Genomic DNA, 23,850 nt, shown 5'->3' on the forward strand with positions numbered 1-23,850 from the left:
AGGAAGAAGAGACTCCACTTCTTTCCTGGCAAGGACTCAGCCAATGAAAAGCCATGGACTCTTTGTTTACTATAGCCCTCCCAACTTCCTTATCCTCTCTATAAAAGTGTTCTCCTTCCCTTGCTGTGGGGGGACTTGCAAGTGGCTCACCATGGTAGCAGACCCTGAACTGTGATTGCAGTTCTCTGCTGATCCCGAATAAATGATCTTTGCTGGAGAAGTATCTGGCAGTATATTTGTTTCAGGTCAACAATTCTGATCTGGAATACAGTAACTGGATGCTGAGTCCCTCTAAGGGATCCCTGACACCAAAAAAACCCAGCCTTTACAGCAAGCAAGTTCCTTTCCTGAAAAAGGGGTGTTGCACTCCATTGGTGTGGGTTTCATGAAGAAAAAATATTTGCAGGTTTGGAGTTTAGTAGAATTGTTGCCTCTTAGGAAAAACCCATTTCTGAGTGGAGGCACTGATCTTGGCTGATTTGTGGAGGTCAACCGGGCAGAGTCCGTAGACATGAGATGCTTTGATGGGGCAGGTTAGTGTCAAGGCTGTTAGAGAAGAAAGTGATGAATGAGGCACAGATGACATCCTGTAAAGCCCAGGAACTATTAACGCAGGTTAACGGTGCTGTCTCTGTTCAGCTGGCAGGGGCTCCCTCTCTATTTGTGTAGCATGTGCAGAACACTGGCTGAACTGCAAATTTCAGCATCTTTTTCTGGGTAGGCTCAGAGATGAGTCTATACCAAATGGCCAAGAACTGTCCTGGAGGAAAGTGTGTGGAGGTGGGAGAGGTGATAGAAGACCCTCCGCACATCAAATTCAGGCTCTTGTTTGTGTGGTACTTACTCTACTACTTACTCACTTCTACACTTCCTCTAGGTACCAGGCTTTATGAAATTCTTCCCACCATGCACTTAGCTTAGTATGGTGCCCACTGACAGCTTAGAGCATCCCATAAGCTTTGTATCATCCTCCCGTGTTTTGTACGAGGTGTCTCAGGACACCTTTCCTGATCCCTTTGCTGAGTTCCAGGTTCCTGCCTGTTGTCCAGCCTCAGCGGGTGTCAGCAGTGCACTAAGGATGCTCTTCTTGCTATTCTTGGCTCAGCTGCTGGGGACCTGTCAATAGAGGGCATTGCAGGGGCTGCATGGCTGGAAACCCCACCCAAGGCCCAGCCAGGAGCTGAGCTGAGCTGGGGCGAAAAGATGAGATGAAAGGAGGTCTTGCCCATCTCCATCCTGGAGAGCGGGCTGGGTCTTCTTTCAAGAGTACAATCCTTGTAAGCATTTGCTTTGTACTGTTGTAAGGTAACTGTGGTCACTTCATCTGTGTCAAGTACCTAGTACTTCCATTTAACTGATCTTCATCGGGTTTCTTTTTTTTTTTTTTTTTAATTTATTTTTTGGCTGAGTTGGGCCTTCACTACTGTGCACGGGCTTTCTCTAGTTGTGGCGAGCAGGAGCTACTCTTCATTGCGGTGTGTGGGCTTCTCATTACAGTGACCTTTCCTGTTGTGGAGCATAGGCTCGAGGCGTGCGGGCTTCAAGTAGTTGTGGCATGTGGGCACAGTAGTTGTGGCTCACAGGCTTAGTTGCTTCACAGCATGTGGGATCTTCCTGGACTAGGGATCGAACTGTGTCCCCTGCATTAGCAGGCAGATTCTTAACCAATGTGCCACTAGGGAAGTCCCTAACTGGTCTTGATGTTTTAATGTGTTTTTTACATTGAGTTTGCCTGTTTGTATGTTTCTCCAATTTGGGAACTATGGGTGATTATGCTTGTAGAAAGGATGAAGTCTAATCACTGATTATTTTGACTGTTATTTTTTTTTCATGTTCCCATACTCTTTTTACTGTTTCCCTTCTATCTTTTTTAAGTTTGACATAACGTACTCTTCCCCTTTGAAAAATATTTCATATTCTTTATATTATTTTGCAATTTATCTTTTCTTTTGTTAAAGGCTCAGCCAGGCCTTAAAGGTTTAGTTTTCACTAGCAATTTGTGTTCTCTGTTACAGAAAACTCACACTGTAAAGTAAGTCTCTTTTTTCAAGGGTAACTATTCATGGAGAGAGAGTGACTGACAGTTTTTAAATATAAGGAACAGGAGTTCCATGAAAAGGCTTTAAGTCTATGGTCTCAAATTTCTAGATTTTGTATAAAAATAGGAGTGTTTCCTTTATGTTATTCTATGCTAGAGGTTGCAGTATTTATAACTGTATTTTTCCCAAGGAGATGGCAGGCATAAGACAATTTCTTTCTTATAAGATGAATTCTCTGGTTTGGATTTTAAACTCGTTGGCCTTGAGCAACCTGAGCGAAACAGGCGTTCATTCTGGTGAAGGTTAACGACAATTAGCTCCTTTTTCCTCTCTGTCCTCTTCCCTCAGGTAACAGCTGGTGATAGCAATATGGCTATAAATGTGGACCAGGTGTTGCAGACTCTAGTTTTGCTTGGAAAGAGGGAAACGGGACTTAGATTAGCAGCTGCTGCACTGGATGAAGCATGGCTTGTATCTTCTAGATTTTGTGGGTGTTGGTGGGTTTTGCAGTATTCTTGGGTACCATAACAACTCTGGAATTTTTGGCAAGTGTGATACATGAGAATTTGTGAGGAGTTTGTACTTTTTACATAGTCTTGGGATTCTGAACTCTTTCCTGGCTGTGCAAAGCTGGTGTGGACAGTATAGCTGGTATCATTTGAAAATGGCCTTGGAGTTGACTAGAGACCTATCTTGGTTAATGTCAGAGACTCCTGGGGGTGACCTCTGAACTGGCCCCAGGCAGGTGCATGAGGGAAGTGATGAGTGTCCAAGAAGGTACACACGGTACCTTGCAGGCAGGACGTCCCTGACCTCTGTGGCTCTCTGTCCTCACCAAGAACGCTGCAGCTAAGCATGACCATAGACTTGGCTGAAAGGCTCAGGGGGTCAAAAGAGAGGAATGAAGTGGAAAAAGGGAAAATCCTCTCTTCCTACTGCTCTTCTAGCATCCACTTCCTGGGTGTGAATCAAGGGAGGAGGTGCTACAGTGTTTGGTGAGATTTCCAGTGGGGACCAGACCGTGTTCACTAGCAAGCAGGGTCCTCTGTTTTAAAAAGATGGTACCTCTTTGGCACTTCCCAAATCCAAGAAGCTAGGTAGGTCAGTCACCTCTGTTCTCTTTGTGGTACCCTCCTGCCATGTGTCTGACCAGAGACCACCTGGCTTCTGCCCTCCATCCGTGTTTCCCTGTCTCTTTGTCTCAGTGGCTCAGGAGCCACAGGAGGGAAAGATAAGACAATGGCTGTCGCCCTTGAGCACAGGCCTCCTGCTTCCTGCACAGGCGTTTTGAGCACTAGCTTACTTCATTCATTCTTTAACTGAATAAATATTAAGCCCCTCTAAGAGGAGACGCTACCAGCAACAACAACCAAAATCTTTAAAAATGTTTTTTTTTTTTTTTGTGCTGAAATTATGGATGATGTTTGAGATTTTCCTCAAATTTTCTATAGGGAATAAGTAATACTTTAAAAAATGTGTACACAAATGGGATGCACACACATAACAAATACAGGAGGAGGAGTGAAATGGAGGAGAAGTGATTGAAATCTTGGTTAGCCTCTGTCTTCTAGTTTGACTCTGTCCACAACTTTTTACGGAGGGGCCTATGGTGATCCCCACTCAGAATCATCTGGAGGAGAGGAAGGCCATGTGTTAACCATCTCGACTTTCCTTCCTCTAGTCAAGGATTTGCTGGCCTAGTGATGACTGGGTTCCCACTTTCCTGCCCAAATAATTTCCCTGCCAACCACTCCGGGAGGTAAACCCCCAGCACTGACTCAAACTTCAGAGTCCTATGCAGTGTATTACCTAGTACCCAGCCCTCCATGGGACCAGAACTCTGTACCGAACCTCCACCTTAGTGGTGGGGGCCCTTCTGGCCAACTTTAGTTTTTTTCAGGACGTCGTGGTGGCTAAAGAGCAGGCTCAGAGGTCAGACTGCCTGGGTTCAAGTGCTGGCCCCACCATTTTGGCTTGTTACTTGTGAATCTTGGATCAGCTACATATCTTCCTACACCTCAGATTCCTCATCAAAAAAGGGAAAAATAATATCTGTCACCTAGGGTTTTCATGAATATTAAATGGGGCAAAATGTCTGAGGCACTCAGAGTGGTGCCTGGCACATAGGGAGAGCTCAGAGATATTTAGTTGCTGCTATTACTATTATTATTCCTCTATTCAGGACAGCAGCCTTACCCCAAATGACAGCCCAGGGATGGGATCTTGTGACCCATGTACAGATTCCCCAGGGACAAGCACAGGCATAAGCCACCCTCCTGGGATGGCTGCAGCCACCTCATGCCCATCTGCTGTGTCTAATTGGACATTAGGGTAATGAGCTTGCCATGCCCTTCAGACACCTGGCTGTAGGTCCAGACACAGCACCTTAGTTAGGTCAGTTTCCCTTGTCTGCCCCACATACTCTCCTGCCAATTTGGCCTGTGTGTACCCTAGCCTGCCACAGGCCTTTATGAGAAAACTATTGTGCCCATCTCCTGGAGATTAAAACAGGCATAATACTCCCTCCTTATCTTGTTGAAGCCCTCTCTGAAGGCAGAGATATGGAGGGCCTCTGCAGCCCTGGTTGTTTCTAGCTCCATGTGTCTGTGATTTAGAGTAAGAGATTCATCCTGTGTATAGAATAGCTTTGGGAGGAATGAAGACAAACTTTTGTAGAGTTCTAATTTGACTCCACCATGTCTGTACAGGTGAAAACCTCTCCTGTTTCTTCCTGTTTCTTCTTTTTTCCCTTCTGATTAGGAAAAGGGGCACTGTAGAGTGGTCAGCCCAACACTTTTTTTTTTTTGCTTCCCTCTCTTCCATCCCCATTCTGCCCCACCCACACTTCCAACTGGAAGTCCACAGTGGGTCAAGAGTGCCCAGGAAAGGCTGGACTCCTTAACTATTCTCTGTATCCTGTTCCTTCCAATTCCTCATGGGCCTCAGTTCATTAACATCCCTTCTGTGTCCTGCATCCCCAACATCCCCACAGACCCTTCCCTGGGGCTGATGAGCACAAGCAGATAAGCCTGGTTCAAACCCCAGCTCTACTAGCTGCCACATGAGACTGTTTTCTATTCTGAGACTGTTTTCTCCTCAAATGCAATGGTGATGGCATCCACCTCTTGGTGCTCTTATCAGCATAAAATTAAAGGATGTATTCAGACTATACTACAAAGTTACAGTAATCAAAACAGTATGGTACTGGCACAAAAACAGACACATAGATCAATGGAACAGGGTAGAAAGTCCAGAAATAAAACCATGTCAATTAATCTATAAGAAAGGAGGAAAGAATATACAATGGGGAAAAGACAGTCTCTTCAATAAGTGGTGCTAGGGAAATGGGACAGCTACATGTAAAAGAATAAAATTAGAACATTCTCTAATACCATATATGAAAATAAACTCCAAATGAATTAAAGATCTAAATGTAAGACTGAATAGTATAAAACTCCTAGAGGAAAACATAGGCAGAACACTTTGACATAAATCATAGCAGTATTTTTTTAGGTCCATCTCCTATAGTAATGGAAACAAAAGCAAAAATAAACAAATGGACCTAATTAAACTTAATTAGATTTGCATAGCAAAGGAAACCAGTAACAAAACAAAAAGACAACCTACTGAATGGGGGGAAATATCTGCAAATGATATGACTGAAAAGGGATTAATATTTAATATATATAAACAGCTCATACAACTCAACATCAAAAAACCCCAAACAACCCAATTAAAAAATGGGCAGAAGACTGGAATAGGCAGTTCTCCAAGGAAGAAATACAGATGGCCAACTAGCACAGGAAAAGATGCTCAACATTGCTAATCATCAGGGAAATGCAAAACCACAGTAAGATATCACCTCATACATGTCAGAATGGCTATCATCAAAAAGTCTACAAATAACAAATGTTGGCGAGGATGTGGGGAAAAGGGAACCCTTGTACATTGTTGGTGGGAATGTAAAATGGTGCAGCCACTGTAGAAAACAGTATGGAGGTTTCTCAAAAGACTAAAAATAGAACGATCATATGACCCAGAAATTCCACTCCTAGGTATATATCTGAAAAAAGTAAAGACATTAGTTCAAAAGATACATGCACCCCAATGTTCATAGCAGCATTATTTACAATTGCCAAAACATGGAAACAACTTAAGTGTCCATCAACGGATGAATGGAAAAAGAAGCTGTGTGTGTGTGTGTGTGTGTGTGTGTGTGTGTATACACATGTATGTATAGACTATTACTCAGCCATAAAAAAGAAAAAATTTTGCCATTTACAGTGACATGGATGGACTTGGAGGGCATTATGCTAAGTGAAATAAGTCAAACAGAGAAAGATAAATACTGTATGATATCACTTGTATGTGGAATATAAAAGCTATAGCAAACTAGTGAATATAATAAAAAAGAAGCAGACTCACAGATATAGAGAACAAACTAGTGGTTACCAATAGAGGGGCGGGGGCAATATAGGGGTGAGGGAGTGGGAGGTACAAACTATTGGGTATAAGATAGGCTCAAGGCTGTATTGTACAACATGGGGAATATAGCCAATGTTTTGTAATAACTGTACATGGAAAGTAACCTTTAAAATCTGTATAAAAATAAAAAAAAAATTTAAAGCATGTAAGATCCTTGCCAAGAAGTGGACATGAGTATATACTAAATAAAGAAGAACTCTCATTTGTACCGCTTGTTTCACTCAATCCTCACGTGTTCAAGCCCAGCTCCATCCTGTTTCTCATGCTGCCCCCTCAGAGTCACTCTCACAGGCCCCCGTCCTGGAGGCTGCTTCATACACTTTGCCTCCTCTCTATGAACACAGATTTACTGGGGGGCCCTCACCATTTCCATGTGCTCAGAACTGAGAAGTTTCCTGGGACTATAGACTTTCAGGGCTCAGACCAGGATTGATCTGAGCTGGCCACCGTACCCTTCAGCCTGCAGTTTTTCTCATCAGCTCCTTAAAAATTTTTTTTTGGCAAACATCACCACAAGCCCTATGTGGCAACCCTCCGCCATGCATTCTAGACCACGTCTCGTAGTCCTCTGATGGCACTCACCAGGTCATGTTGATGATGCCCCCTTTGAAAACTTACCTGCCTTTGACTTCCATGGCCCTGTTCCTCTGGATTCCCTGATGCTACAGTTACTATTGCTGTGGAACAGTCGAACCCAACCTTAAAACAGCTCTGTATTATCATCTCTCAAAGTTCTGTGGGGTGACTGGGCTCAGCTGCACAGCTCTCCTTTGGGGTCTTGCATGCTGTTGCCATGGGTGATAGCTGCGCTGGCCCTCTGCTATGTTCTGGGTGGACACAGCTAGAGCAGCTGTCCCCATGCAACCTTTCATGTGGCCGCTGTGAAAGTACAGCTGTCTCAGGGCTCCAAGAGTGAACGTTCTAAGGAGGAAGGGGGAGCAACCAGTCTCTGAAAGCCTGGCCTGGAAGCTGCACAGCATTACTTTAGCATGGAAACTAAGGCAGGGTCACAGAGTCCTCCCAGGCCCAAGGGGAGGGGACATGGACCCTGCCTCTTGATGAGAGGAATGTCAAGGAATTTATGGCTATACTTAACCCTCCACACTCAATGATCTCTCTTCCTCTACCTCTATCCCATCTTCCTTCTCCCCCTCCTCCTCTTCCTCCCCCTCCTCCTCTTCCTCCTTCTCTTCCTCTTTCTCAGGACTCCACCCTTAACCCTCACCTCCCCATGCCTTCATGCCTTTGCGGGTGCTGTCCCTTGCCTGGAATGATCTCTCTACCTCTTGGCCCCCAATGCCAGTCCTCCCTTCCCACTGGCCAAGTCCACTCACTGGCTCCTTTTATCCATGGGTGGTGATCAACTCTGGGCCCCAAAGCCTGGTTGGGTGGTCCCCTTCACTGACACAGGATACAGTAAGAAGTATGTGCTTGTCCCCTCTCCTGGAACGTGAGAGCCTTGGTGGGCAGGGACTGAGCCTTCATCTCTAGGTGGGAGTCCCTGGAGACCAGCACAGTCCCCAGCACGCCTCCAGCGCTGTAGGGTTCCAAGAGGCAGGTGAGGCTGTATGTGCTGTTTACTGAAATGGTAACTCAAGGGTAATCTAGAAAAGTCTTGGTTTGGGTTATTAGGGCTTTGATCATTTATTTGTGTTGATTTAGAGCTTTCATCTCATTGGGAAAATCTGACACACATCTAACTAGAAGTCAGCTCTATCTGTACTGCTGCAAATCTGAATTGGATGATTTGGTTGTATCTTTCTAGCTGTTTTCCATAACAATGCTTAGTCACTCTTTAATGGTCTGATATTTAGTCTATGGACTGAAGGTGGATTCTGATGCCCCAGGTGTAATGGACTATTTGATGTGATAGGAGGTGGCTGCACACAACAGTTTGGCTCCTCACCTTGGGTAAACTGAGGATGAGCCTGCTGTTTGTGCCCCCTCAGTCCTATGTCCTGTCTTCCCACCTGGACCCCTGCCCTCCCACACTCCACTGTCTCATTGGCCCCGTTCAGTCAGAACCACTGCATCTTTAGGTTGGCCTCTGGCAGCACAGACATTATTACCGTATGAATATTTCCAACCATTTCACTCTGGTCTGCTAAAGAGTGAGTGACTGTGTACTTAGGGGCTTGGGATTCCTTCTTCTACCACTCCGGGAGGCTTCTCTCTAGGAAGATGACTTCATTTAGGCTTTTAAAGCAAAGTGTGCAGGAAATAAGGAAGGGAAGAAAACCAGCGTGTGTGTGAGCCAGGTTTCTGGAGAAGTTTAGTAGGGAGGAACACCAGGGGACTTCTTGTGTGGCAAAAGGACACAGGTGCAAGAGGAAATGCATTTTAGGAGTGTGGCTGTGAACTGTATATTCTTTTCTCAAGATTTAAGAAATTTGAGTAAGAACATAAGTAACATCAAAATTACTTTATGACTGTGTAGAGTGCAATTTTGATCACGGTTTCCCTTTAGGATAGTGTGAACCTGGATAAGCGATGGGGGTAGTCATGGCTTCCAGGGAATCATATAATAAAAATAAGATGGCACAATAATAAAACACCTGTTATCATACAAATATTTATGGAGCTAAATATTGTTGCTAAAGGAACACCTGTGAAGCATATGATTTTCATAAGATTATGTCACACGTTTACAATGTAGTCTTTCTTAGAATTCACGACTGAAACTTTTATTGCAGTATAAAAGGAGACATCTCCTTGGAAAGACCAAAAGAGTGATTGAAAACGGCAGCCCAGGGGCTTCCCTGGTGGTCCAGTGGTTAAGAACCTGCCTTCTAATGCAAGGGACACGGGTTCCATCCCTGGTTGGGAAACTAAGATACCACATGCTGCAGGGCAACTAAGCCAGTGCACCACAACTACTGAGCCAGCACACTCTAGAGCCTGTGTACCACAGCTACAGAGAAGTCCCTGCACCACAACGAAAGATTCTGATGCCGCTGAAGATCTGGCATGCCGCAACTAAGACCTGACACAGCCAAATAAATAAAATAAATAAATGAAAAAAAAAAGAAAAGAAAATGGCAGCCCACGGTGCAGTTCTTAGCCATATCAGTTCTAAAAACAGAGCAGTCCTGGTGGAAATATGTCCAGACTCAAATAAAAAGCTATACCAATGTGTCACCTGAACCATTGGGACTGTTCACCTGATGCAATCCCTGTGCCTACTCTGGGCAGGTCTGGGGAGCCTTCTGGCTCCAGCAGGGCTTATCCTGGCTCTGCCTCATTGCCAGAGAGGAGAAAGCACTGGCCAAAAATGCTAACAAGGGGGAGTCAGCTAGTTCTCCTGAAGCCCTGCTTTTCCTTCAGTGCCTATCAGTCTCCAACTTTGGCTGCAAAGGGTTTACCCCCAGAAAACTCTCAGAATAAGCCATTCAATTCACAGTTGCCACCAAGACACCACCATGTCTATTCCCAGAGGAGAAATGTACCACAATCCCTAATTCAAAGCCTTCTCATTACACCGCACACCTGGCTGTCCCAGACAGGTGCCCGGCCCTTCATGTGTGCTTTTCCAATCTTCATGGGGTCATCTGTGGGGACTGTACATTAACTTCATTTTACAGATGAAGGAACAGAATCTCAGCATCCAAGGGCCACACCGCGTAGACATTGAGCCCACGTGCCTCTCACTTGGAAGCCACCTGCTGAAGTGTGGGGCAAGGAGGCAAACTCTCCCCGCTGACTTGCATAAATTTCACCTCACAATGCTCAGGGGTGTCGTTAAAAACTTTCTTAATCAACTATACTCCAATACAAAATAAAAAAAAAAAACCTGACAGAAGGACTAGGTGCTTCAATGTGTAATCAGGAGCCACCGTGTTTTTTGTTTGTTTGTTTTTTGTTTTTTTTTTAATTTGGGAAGATGTGATGGAAAAGGATTTGGAAATGATGTGCAGAAAAGGGGTTTGAAGTTTGCTCTTCTGACAAATGTAGGGAGTGATGAAATCAGAACAAGCAGTAGTCAGGGTGTGAATCTGGAATTGAGGGCAGAGATGGCGAAGGGGCTGAAGGTGAGGGTCTGAGCTGGAGGCGATGCAGGACGTGACTGGTGGTACCAAGGGGGCAGGAAACCACTGCAAAACAGAGCTGTCGAAAATGACTGCAGGACTTCCCTGGTGGCGTAGTGGTTAAGAATCCACCTGCCAATGCAGGGGACACGGGTTTGAGCCCTGCCCTAGGAAGATCCCACCTGCTGCGGAGCAGCTAAGCCCGTGCGCCACAACTACTGAGCCTGCGCTCTAGAGCCCAAGAGCCACAACTATTGAGCCTGTGTGCCACAACTACTGAAGCCCACGTGCCTAGAGCTCATGATTGGCAACAAGAGAAGCCACCACAATGAGTAGCCCATGCACCACAATGAAGAGTAGCCACTGCTCACCACAATTAGAGAAAGCCCATGTGCAGCAAGAAAGACCCAATGTAGCTGATAAATAAATAAATAAATTTATATTAAAAAAAAGAAAATGACTGCAGATTTCTGGTTTGTGCCTGGACAGCTGTGAGAAGGCAGTGATCACGACCGTGATTACATGAGTTGACACAAGGTGGGTGGAGAAAGAAGGTCCCTTTGGGAGAAACTCTCTTGGCTGTAATCAGTGGTCCTTCCAGGCCCATTATTCTTTTTTTTTTTTTTTTTTCAATTTTTTTTTTCAATTTTTTTTTAAATTTTTTTGGGGGTACACCAGGTTCAATCATCTGTTTTTATACACATATCCCCGTATTCCCTCCCTTCCTTGACGCCCCCCCCTCAAGTCCCCCCCCCCTCCCTGCCCCAGTCCTCTAGGGCATCTTCCATCCTCGAGTTGGACTCCCTTTGTTATACAACAACTTCCCACTGACTATTTTACAGTTGGTAGTATACATATGTCTGTGCTACTCTCTCGTTTCGTCTCAGTTTCCCCTTCACCCCCCGCCCCCTCCCATACCTCGAGTTCTCCAGTCCATTCTCTGTATCTGCATCCTTGTTCTTGTCACTGAGTTCATCAGTACCATTTTTAGATTCCGTATATGTGAGTTAGCATACAATATTTGTCCTTCTCTTTCTGACTTACTTCACTATGTATGACAGATTGTAGTTCTATCCACCTCATTACATATAGCTCCATCTCATCCCTTTTTATAGCTGAGTAATATTCCATTGTATATATATGCCACATCTTCTGTATCCATTCATTTGTTGATGGGCATTTAGGTTGCTTCCATGTCCTGGCTATTGTAAATAGTGCTGCAATAAACATTATGGTACAAGTTTCTTTTGGGACAGGCCCATTATTCTTCCTGCTAGTGATGGGGAGTGACAATGAACAGGGAGCTACACATAACAGGTCCAGGCCAGAGGTCAAAACAAACATGCCTTCCCTGCAGAATCGCCACCTCTCGTCTCGGCAAGGTAAGCCTTGATTCTGAAGGACTTTTTCTTTTTTCTTTTGATTTTTATTGGAGTATAGTTGATTTACAATGTTGTGTTAGTTTTAGGCGTGCAGCAAAGTGAATCAATTATACATACACACATATCCACTCTTTTTTAGATTCTTTTCCCATATAGGCCATTACAGAGTATTGAGTAGAGTACCCTGTGGTATACAGTAGGTCCTTATTAGTTATCTATTTTATACATAGTACTATGTAGATGTCATTGCCAATCTCCCAATGTATCCCTCCTCCCCCCTTTATCCCTTGGTAAACATAAGTTTGTTTGGGGAGCACACAGTCAACAAGGACTGTGATAGCTCCTTCTGAAGGCTTGAGACTGGCCCACTGAGCCCGACTGCATACATTAAAACATAACATTTGAGTTACTATAATAATATAACATTGTAAGATTTTGTCAGGATAGATAAAGCTAAAATTTAACTAGTTCTTTCTTTTGTCAGTGTTAAAATTTGCATCTTTGCAGTTCTTATATTACAGCAATTATGACTATAGTCAAATAGCCAGGTGCCCTCCAGGAAGAAATTATGCAGGAATAGGAAACAGGTCAGGAGTTATTTTCTTTTGCATTTTATCATACTTGTAACTCTGTGGAGAGTACAGAAAATATTTGCTTTGAATGTTTCCAATTTGGGGGTACTTTCAAAATCTGATTTAATCAGACCTTCAAAAAAATCATGTAAATCAATAGCAATTCCCTAATTCTAAGTTGAATCATATCTCTGAAAGAAATGTGCCACTAGAATAGATTCCAGGTAATCAGTAATCTACCTTCTCTCCCCTAAAAGGAAATAATAAAAGGTAAAAATAAAGAGAAAAATGGAAAAACCAAAACAAAACCTCATTTATTCTATTATTTTAACTCCCACTTAGAACCTCTGTTGTACTTCAAGATTTAAAATCTAGCCAATGTTCAAAGTTTATAAAATTATTTTTATTTTAAGAAGGTCTTTATGACTACCGAGAGACTGTGAAGAGCTTATTTTTGATTCGTAACAAAAACTTCTCTAACCTTGTGGATAATGGCCTGAAATCTGCATTTTTATATTATAGCAAGAGGATCTTTGATACTTAGATTTGCATACACTTTGATAGTCATATTAGAACATTTTGTACATCCAATCTCTTCCTGTTCCTTAACTTGGCACTTGTTTTATCAAATAGTTTTGAAAATGCATATTATTTCACATTAACAAGATAAATTCTTATAGCATATTATATACAGTTTTAATGCATTCAGACTCCAATAATTCATTATTGCATTTTAATTTATCTGATTTATGTGTTTGCCCTGAGTCAATAGTCCAATCATTTGCAAACTCAAGCTTTGCCTTGAGTTGCAAATAATGTTGCATTTGTACAGAATAATACATTCTTAGTATATTATTCATTCATTTAATATATTTGCAAAATGGAAATTCATCCATTTTCCAAAAGCACTGAGATATCGCTAATCCAAGAGGTGTATTGTGGAATGGGATCTTCTCAAATTTGCACTTGAAAACATGTCAGTTTTCTAAAGTGCTCAACTTTTAGTTATTTTGAATATGACTTGACAAGCCATCTGTTTATTCTAGGATGTTGCAACTTCACCAACTTTGAATACACTTTCACTCAATTATGACAATATTTTATGTATTTTAAGGAGCTAATTTTACATTATAATATCTGTCTAATGATATTTAAAGTGTGTCTTCAGATGTGGTACATATATACAATGGAATACTACTCAGCTATAAAAAGGAACGAAATTGGGTCATTCGTAGTGATGTGGATGGACATCAGAGTGAAGTAAGTCAGAAAGAGAAAAACAAATACCATATATTAATGCATATATATGGAATCTAGAATAATGGTACTGATGAACCTAGTGGCAGGGAAGGAACAGAGACGCAGACTTAGAAAATGGACTTGTGGACATGGTGCAGGGGAGGGGAAGCTGGGACGAATTGAGAGAGTAGCATTGACAGATATACACTACCAAACGTAAAATGGATGGCTGGTGGGAAGCTGCTGCATAGCACAGGGAGATCAACTTGGTGCTTTGTGATGACCTAGAGGGGTGGGATGGGGAGGGTGGAGGGAGTCTCATGAGGGAGGGGATATATGTATACATATAGCTGATTCACTTTGTTGTACAGCAGAAACTAACACAATATTGTAAAGCATTATAATCCAATAAAGATATATAAAAAATAAAGTGTGTCTTCACACTGCTGCTGAAGACAATTATGTTAAATGGTTTGTTATTTGAGCTGAATGTACAGGAACTGTCCTATATGTCCCAGAAATCTTGGAGAACTGCCTTGAAAGGAATGCTACTAGCGCTAGATTAATTTACACTCAAATCCCCCTTTTTTCACATTGGCTCATGCAGAATGAAGACACAGTCATGAGATTTTATATTATTTTAAGCCTTATTTCCTTGACTCTAAAAAGCTTAAAACGCTGCAAGGTGTGTGCACCATTTTGAGCTGATATTGTATTTTGACCCTAAATTATCTCTATTTCCCATTTAGCTAAAACCCAAAGGAACAAAATGGGTGTGTAGTAAGAAAGGACTCTCTCACTGAACTTTCAATGTAGACTGGGGCATACAGTCAACAATTATGTCTAATATTCATCGCTAATGCAAGTTTTCACCTCTTTTGTTCTTACTGGCATTTGGGAAGTCATATTAGGTACCACTAGCTGGAGCCCATCTTTATCCCCAAATTGAGCCCAGCCATGTTCTTCATGGTAAATGATGCTATTTGTGGGGTAGGGGAAGATGCTGGCATGACTAGGGCAAAGGAGGGCCTGTTGGGGAGGATGGAGAAGTAGCGTTAAGGGATGTGATGAGTTTTTTTGGGGTTTGCCAGCTGGGCAAAGAGGTTTCAGCTGATGCAGTACAAAAGTGCAACCATGAGGCTTTGGGGAAGATGGTAGCAGAATTGGGTTTAAGGCATTTTGTCTAGGATTAGCATGCAAGATGGATTAGAGAGGAGAAGAGCTAGAGTCAGGGAGGTAAGTATTAAGAAAAAGGAACTCTCTTGTTGGGAGCTTCATCATGCTTAAGACAAAGTCAAGGGCCAGCAACCACATCTCATGAAGTCCTGTCCCCGCTACACCTGATAGTATCAAACCTCCTGATTGTCTATTCATTCTGCATGTGCCAATGCAAAAAAGGGGGCATTTGTGTCATTTCCACAGAGGAGAGACATTGTAAGTGTCTAGAGGGCAGACACTGGGTCTTTCATCTCCAATCTCTATACTTTGTTTATTAAGTGAATGAAAATGAGAGTGAATAAAAATGCTAGAGGATAGCTTTTCATGAGCTACAAGTCAAACAATAATAGACAACATTAGGGGGACTTCCCTGGTGGTCCTGTGGTTAAGAATCTGCCTTCCAATGCAAGGGATGTGGGTTAGAGCCCTGGTTGGGAAAGTAAGATCCCATGTGCCATGGAGCAACTAAGCCTGTGTGCTCTAGAGCCCGCACACCACAACTAGGGAGCCTGTGTGCCATAACTACTGAGCCTGCACCACAGCTAGAGAGAAACCCGCATACCACAATGAAAGATCCCATGTGCTGCAACTAAAGACCCAATGCAGCCAAATAAATAAACAAGTTAAAAAATATTTTTAAAAATAGACAACTTTAGGTTCCTGGCCATGTATCATTTCCTCTGCAAACCAGGCAGCTGGAGCAACAGACTATTCCATTTCCTTTCAGAAGTGCTATGTTGAATGAATACCTGCTATGAACCAGAAGATGGATGAAGGGATGTGTGCACTTTCCAGTCCCCGCGTGGGAGGGGAAAGAGGACATTAAGTGTAATCCATGCATTCCTTTGGGTGCCAAACATGAGGCCCGTGTAGATATTTCCTCATGTACCAGTATGGAACCTATGAAAAATTCCTTCTATAACTGCAAAAATGATTTATCTTCAAAGACAGCAGAAAATTGTAGAAAATATAAAATAAGATACATGATGATGAGGTTATACATCCAAAAATGTCAGTAGACCAGGAATCAAAGAAACAGCTTGGTGGTAGCAATGTGTCATTCCTATCCTGGGGAACTGTGCCCAGAGCCAAAGATCAGGGCAAAGTGTGGAGTTTCCCCAACACACTGGGGGAATAAGGAGCCTTGAAGAACTGGGTTAAGCAAAGACAAGACTGGACAACAGGATAAAGAAGGGGCAACCATCGCAAAGTTGGAAAGCACCTGGAGGAGCCAGGGAGAGAAAGTTAAGGGACATGGGCTGGTTTGGATGGCTGTTATTCAACTGCTCTGTTACCCACTACTCACTGTCCATTAAGCATCTTTTTCAATCTATGTCTTTAATGTGGCACGTTTCTAAGTGGAAATGCAACACAAAAAGGACAAAGCAGTTGAATTCTGCTTCATCCTGAGCAGCAGGAATGGGAAAAATACTCACGTTCCACAAAGTAAGAGCTGGCATCAATCTTCCAGATGATCTGGCCCCGATGAGAACCATTGACTCCACGGTTCTTATAGTCCAGAAAATTTTCCGACAAGACCTCATCTATATACCCAGGAAAGAAAGAAAGCAGAGTAGAGAAACATATCAGCTAACAGCATATTTAGAAAAGATAAGTAAAAGAGCAAAGGATACTAAGAGCCACCTCCAGCTTAACAGAAGGAAAAGCACCTGGAATCATGGAATCAGAGAATGAGATGCATCCTCAGGTACCATCTGGACCAACCCCTTTTTAATGCAGGAATCTCCTCCCCACTCCTCCACATTCCTGCCAAGTGATCATCTAGCTGGTTCTTGAATACCTCCAGAAACAGAGAAATAACTGCTTCTATGGCAGTTCATTTCACTTTTTTTTCTTTGTTTGGCCATGCCGTGTGGCATGCGGGATCTTAGTTCTCCAACCAGGGATTGAACCCTGCCCCCCTGCAGTGGAAGCTCAGAGTCTCAACTGCTGGACCACCAGGGGATTCCCTCATTTCACTTTCGAATAGCTCTTACACGTGTGGAACCTCAGTGTGAAAATCTCCGTCCTAAAGCTTTCATTAACAGGTCCCTATTAGGGTCTGAGAATGAGGCACAAAGGAAACATCTACTCACACTTCCTACTTGGGGCCACATTCTCACGGGCTCCATCCTATATCATCTCTTTTCCAGTCTGGACACCCATCACCATCCAACACTTGGGACCCCTCCATGAATCTATCCATCCATCCTTCACGCAGTCCTGCGTTAATCTATTCATTCAACAGGTACTTATCAAGATCCAACCATCTGCCGGGCTGGGAAGGTGCAGGGGCCATGGTGTTGGGCAAAACCTTTCTATACTAAGACTACAAACAATTGAGGAGACAGACTTTACACCAAGTAAAGAAATAAATGCATTATTACAACTTGTAATAGGGGAGAAGAAGGAAAAGAACAGGCTACTCTGACAAGAAGCTGCAAAGAGGAAGGCCAATGGGGCTCAGGGGAGAGCTGAGGGATGAGAAGGAGCTGCCAGGGTGGAGATGGAGGGTGGGTGTGTGGAGGGTGGAGTAATGGCCCCATGTGGTGTCCAAGGCTGGAGGGGGGGCAGAGGCTGCCCTGTGGAAGCACTGAGAAGAGCTGGAGGGTGGGGAATGTGCTCTTGTCCTCTCCTGCCCTTCCTCTGCTGGTCACATTGCAACCCATCAATGTCCTTCTTAAAGCTGGTACCCAGAGAGCAAGGCAGCATCCTTAGAGAGGACAGATCCATGAAGACCGAGCCAACTGCCTCCTCCTTGGTTCCACACCTCATGTTCTCAGTGCAGACAAAGACAAGGATATATATTTTACCTTAACCTTCTATGGGGCCCCTGCAGTTTCCACTTCACCCAGAAAGTAACCATCTGAGCTAAATGGATCCGAAGCTGTGAGAAAACCATGTTTTGAGAGTCCAAATCCACCGCAGTGGCTGGAGGAGCAACTGGAACTCAGGAGCTCTCGAGGGGAGGCCCAGAGCCCTGGCTCTGCAGAGAAGGGCTAGGTCACAGTTGTCCTTTTTGCAACTGAGACACCCTGAGGTTCACTTCCTGCATCTGGCTGGGCTGGGAAAACAAGGGATGAGGTGAAAGAGGTCAGGGCTGACAGCTAAAGGACCTGGCTCCAAGGACCTTTGTGCCATCTACCAATAGCGTTATTTGTACAGCTGCAGGTCCTCACCTGCGAGGTGGGGGGTGGTGATAACTGAGACCTCACGGGGTGGGGGTGGGGGGATTATGTGAGATAACTGGTAAACGTGCTTGTGACCTGGCAAGTCAGTTGCACATTTTCTGCTGCCTCTTCTTTGGCAAAGATGATTAGGCAGAGCAACACCGTCTGCCTCATTAACAGCAGGAACTGTTTGTATCCTTTGGAAAATCACTTGTTTGCAAAATTTGTCTGCCTTTATAATCACAGTGTGTGCTCACAGCCCTGTCTGGGTTACTAAGATGATTGCATAATACATCTTTTACAGTAATTGCCTCATTTCTGCAAAAAAGGCATAATATTTTCCTAGCGCCCTGGGTCGTCGGTACCCAGATAGAAATTTGCCTCATTATGGCAAGTCTCCAAGGAGAGGTATTTTCCTGAATTTATCCACTCTCATCACCAGAATATTCACTTTAATAGTCATGGTCAGGTATCCATAGAGAATAATTGATAGAAAGGGGCTGTTCATTCACGCACTAGGTAAATGTGTATTGACTATTTACTCCACTCTAGTTATTGTGCTAAACCCTGGGGACTACTGCTGAACAAGACAGGGCCTATGCTCTCAGGAAGTTCCTAATAGACTTGAGGATTTATTCAAGAAAACGGGTCATTTCATTAGAAGATAGTGGGTATGAGAATGGGTTAAATATCTAGGAACCACAAGGGCACAAATGAGAAAAGGATGGGGGTGAGTAGGTGGGAAGAATCAGAAAAGACTGAAGAGAATGGCAAAAAGAACACATTTTAAAGAGAACAAGATATATTTCACTGGACAGGTTTAAACACATTTTAAGAGACTGCCCATTGGTGCTAATGAGTATCCCATTCCCTTATAGTAATAGTCATACTTCATAGCAAATATCACCCAAGAAAATAGAATAGTCTGTATTCTTCCCCAGACCATCTGTGCTGAGAGGTCAGCTCCCTCCTCCAAGGTATGTATTGCCAATTGTTAGAAGTTAGTAGTCTTTGCTTGGGAATCCAAGCATATTGTCAGGGTCAGATGCAGGAAAACAGAATCACACCAGATATTTTATGCAGTAAGGGATTTAATGCAGTGAGTTAGGTATTGGAGAAATAGGCTCTAGGCATAGCCGCAGCAACTACCTCTCTACCCACAGAAAGAGTGACCAGCCAGTGGCAAGCCGATAAGGTTACTGCCACCACCATGTGGCTGTCTGTTCACACCCATGAAGTGAGTGAGAGGATGCTAGGACACTGTGATAGAGAAGCTTAACTTCTCGGAGCCATGCTTGTGGCAGCCACAGGCTAAACATCAGGAGGAACCACCCAGCTCACTTTTGTCTTCCCAAACCTGCACAGACGCATCTAAATGAAAGGACCAAATTTGCATCTGGAACATGGCTGCACAGCAGTCTGGGAGATGTAATTTTCAGGGATCAGAGTCTACACTAGAGGAAGGCATCAGAGAAGAGGACTGGGATGGATGGTGGGGGCCAAGCCATGCCCTCCACCAGGCTGAGGAATGGCAGCCCCCTGATTCCCTACTCCAAGGTCCATTTTTTTGCATTCTTTGTCATGATGCAGGGCTTTCCAGGAGCAATATTTGTGTGATTACCGGGATATCTACAGCCACCTTGAGGCAAGTAGTTAGGGTACCACTACTAGCTACATGATCTTAGGCATTATATTTAAACCCTCTGTGTCTTTGCTTCCTCACTACAAAATGGAGATAATATTAATTCCAACCTCAAAGTCTGTTGTGAGGAATAAATGAATTAATACAGGTAACGGTCTCTGAACAGTGTCAGATATCTAATAAGCAGCTATTTCTGTTTATAGTCTGGGCTAAAAATAGGGCCCTCTGTGGCAAAGCTCCATGATACTTACTGTGCAAAACCACTAATAACCGGAAACATTAGCTTAGCCCAGTACTATTTAAATTTTGCTCATTACTCATTTTGTACAGAACACATAGAGATATATCAAGTTTCTCAAAAAAAAAAAAAGGTTATATTTTCTGGATAATACTTATTTTTTCTAGTATGAAGAATCCTACCTTCTGCTCCACAGTTTACAACAGAGAAAAGGTCTTTGCAAAATTTTGAATCACAAAGTTCTAGTGAAGCTTACAGAAACAAGCACAGCTAAGAAACCAGGAGTGTTTATCTTGCTTTGTCTTCAAAATGAAAACTAGAGCTGTGCTTCCTACACTTTAATCTATAATAGAAGAGTATACAACAAAGACTATTGCTATTGAGAACAGAATGGGCGAGTGAGCACAGAATCACTTAAAGGAGAACTGATCTGCTACCTAAGCCCAACAGAAAAGATACAACATTGCTTCCATTTGGCAGAGGAACTCATGCCTTTTGATAATCAATCTCAGAAAAATCTCCAAGGATTCTCCCACTATTGCTAGACTATGGGTTTACCAGTTAGTAGGCCAGGAGATCTTGGGAGAATCTACTTGCCTTATACACTACAAAGACAAAGATGTAGAAGCTCTGTTCTTTTGTACTAGGAAGGGAATCTAAAGGACAGGGGAGGCCTTAGAAATCGATGCCATTCTGCTTTTTTGTGGCTTTTCCCTCAGACTGTCTCTTTGAACATAATTAGTAAGTACAGCTTCAGCTCTTCTATAATCCAATAAAGTGTCTGATGTAGAAGAAAAACTACAGTTCTTCAAGAGTTGATGTCTGTAAGGAAGCATTCTGGGAGTTTCTGTGTGCAGGTGTCTAGCCAGAGAGAAAATTTTTGCTTTCATCCTGAAACATTACATTTTAAGGCTCAGCACATTAAATGTTTCTTAAGGGCAAGGGTTGGGTTTCTGTACTTATTCTATAACTTCCTATAACTCCTAGTGTGTGGTTTTCCACAACGGAACACCTGATAGACAAATATTGGGAAATAAGAAAGTGTTTCTTGCTCAAGAAAGTATAGAAAATGCTGGGTAAAATCAAGTAAAGTGGGTTGCTTAATGCAAGCTTCTCACTTTTAATATATATTGTGAATCTCTAAAGTGGGGCAATGTAGGCAGATTTTTCCATCCTTATTTAACCATAGAACTATTTCCCCAAGGAGTGATAACTGAAATCCACTGAAACTAATGTGTAGGATATGAGTGCTGTCCATGTGGCTACTATATTCATGCCTCATCCATCACTGCATCATTCTACTCTAGTGTATGAGTCCTGGTGGAAAATGGATTAGGAAGCTGGAAGATGTGATTGAGAAACTCTTTTAGAAAAAAAGTTCAAAAATATACAATAAAGACTAAGGAATATTGAGAATAAAAGGAAAAGTGTCCACATCTGGAAAATGAAAGTCCTGGAAGACCAAAGGAATATGAAACTATGCTGGCTGAACTATTACTCTGTTGGAAGAAGAGATGTTGATAAGGTTAAAAAAAATCAATGGTTGCAAATATGGTGGTCTGCACAGGGTTCCTCAACCTTGGCACTGTTGATATTTTGGGCTGGATAACTCTGTTATTTTTGCTGTGGTGGGGCTGTCCTGTGCAATATAGGGTATTTGGTGGCATCCCTGGCTTCTACCTTGCAGATGCCAGAAACACCCCCTACAATGTGACACCCCAAAATGTCTTTGGACATTACCAAATGTCCACAGGGAGGCAAAATTACCCTTGATTGAGACCCACTGGTCTATGATTAAAAGCAGTCATTAAAAGAACAATAAAAAATGAATAACTTTAAAATCAACAGATCTAATGGAAAGCAGAAAAAAAAAGAAACAAAAAGAAAATACAGTAAAGAATCTGAAGAATGATGGCAAAATAAGTCCTAATAGAACAGTAAATACAATAAAAGTAAATGTGCTATTCTAGCCAATTAAAAGTCAGAGACTCCCAGATCAGAATAAAAAGGCACACACAAAGAGTTACACTTACCTAGGAATAAACCTGCCTAAGGAGGCAAAAGACCTATATGCAGAAAACTATAAGACACCTATGAAAGAAATCAAAGATGATACAAACAGATGGAGAGACATACCATGTTCTTGGATTGGAAGAATCAACACTGTGAAAATGACTATACTACCCAAAGCAATTTACAGATTCAACGCAATCCCTATCAAATTACCAACAGCATTTTTCACAGAACTAGAACAAGAAATCTTACGATTTGTATGGAAATGCAAAAGGCCCCGAAGATCCAAAGCAATCTTGAGAAGGAAAGATGGAGTTGGTAGAATTAGGCTTCCTGACTTCAAACTATACTACAAGGCTACAGTGATCAAGACAGTATGGTACTGGCACAAAGATAGAAAGGTAGATCAATGGAACAGAATAGAGAACCTAGAGATAAACCCAAGCGCATATGGGCACCTTATCTTTGACAAAGGAGGCAAAAATATACAATGGTTTTTTCCACAGCCTCTTCAATAAGTGATGCTGGGAAAATTGGACAGCAACAGGTAAAAGAATGAAATTAGAACACTTCCTAACACCATACACAAAAATAAACTCCAAACGGATTAAAGACCTACATGTAAGGATAGACACTATAAAACTCCTTGAGGAAAACATAGGCAGAACACTCTATGACATACATCAAGGCAAGATCCTTTTTGACCCACCTCCTAGAATAATGGAAATAAAATCAAGAATAAACAAATGGGACCTCATGAAACTTAAAAGCTTTTGCACAGCAAAAGAAACCATAAACAAGACAAGAAGACAACTCTCAGAATGGGAGAAAATACTTGCCAATGAAGCAAGACAAAGGATTAATCTCTAAAATATATAAGCAGCTCATGCAGCTTCATACCAAAAAAGCAAATAACCCAATCCACAAATGGGCAGAAGACCTAAATAGACATTTCTCCAAAGAAGACATACAGATGGCCAACAAACACATGAAAAGATGCTCAACATCACTAATCATTAGAGAAATGCAAGTCAAAGCCACAATGAGGTATCACCTCACACTAGTTAGAATGGCCATCATCAAAACATCTAGAAACAATAAATGTTGGAGAGGGTGTGGCGAAAAGGGAACTCTCCTGCACTGTTGGTGGGAATGTAATTTCGTAGAGCCACTATGGAAAACAGCTTGGAGGTTCCTTAAAAAACTAAAAATGGAACTACCATATGATCCAGTAATCCCACTACTGGGCATATACCCAGAAAAAACCATAATCCAAAAAGAAATATGTACTATAATGTTCACTGCAGCACTATTTACAATAGCCAGGACATGGAAGCAACCTAAATGCCCATCAACAGATGAATGAATAAAGAAGATGTGGTACATATATACAATGGAATATTACTCAGCCATAAAAAGGAATGAAATGGAGCTATATGTAATGAGGTGGATAGACCTAGAATCTGTCATACAGAGTGAAGTAAGCCAGAAAGAGAAAAACAAATACTGTATGCTAACTCATATATATGGAATCTAAAAAAAAAATGGTACTGATGAACCCAGTGACAGGGCAAGAATAAGGATGCAGATGCAGAGAATGGACTGGAGGACACGGGGTTGGGGGGGCAGGGGGTGAAGGGGAAGCTGGGATGAAGTGAGAGAGTAGCATAGACATATTTACACTACCAACTGTAAAATAGATAGCTAGTGGAAAATTGCTGTATAACAAAGGGAGATAAACTTGATGATGGGTGATGCCTTAGAGGGCCAGGACAGGGAGAGTGGGAGGGAGTTGTGGGAGGGAGGGGATATGGGGATATATGTATA

The 23,850-nt window shown here is 42.6% G+C and overlaps 1 protein-coding gene across 1 annotated transcript in view; it reads right to left on the reverse strand.

The window, feature by feature from the left end:
- The window catches only part of HECW1 (HECT, C2 and WW domain containing E3 ubiquitin protein ligase 1), a 250,113-nt gene that overhangs the window by 213,586 nt on the left and 12,677 nt on the right, over positions 1-23,850 (reverse strand). Inside the window, exon 2 of the mRNA XM_057731731.1 lies at positions 16,397-16,504. Coding sequence (XP_057587714.1) covers positions 16,397-16,504 — 108 coding nt within the window. The remainder of the gene's footprint in view (positions 1-16,396; positions 16,505-23,850) is intronic.

This window comes from Hippopotamus amphibius, chromosome 4 (genome assembly GCF_030028045.1).
Source record: "Hippopotamus amphibius kiboko isolate mHipAmp2 chromosome 4, mHipAmp2.hap2, whole genome shotgun sequence".
NCBI lineage: Eukaryota > Metazoa > Chordata > Mammalia > Artiodactyla > Hippopotamidae > Hippopotamus > Hippopotamus amphibius.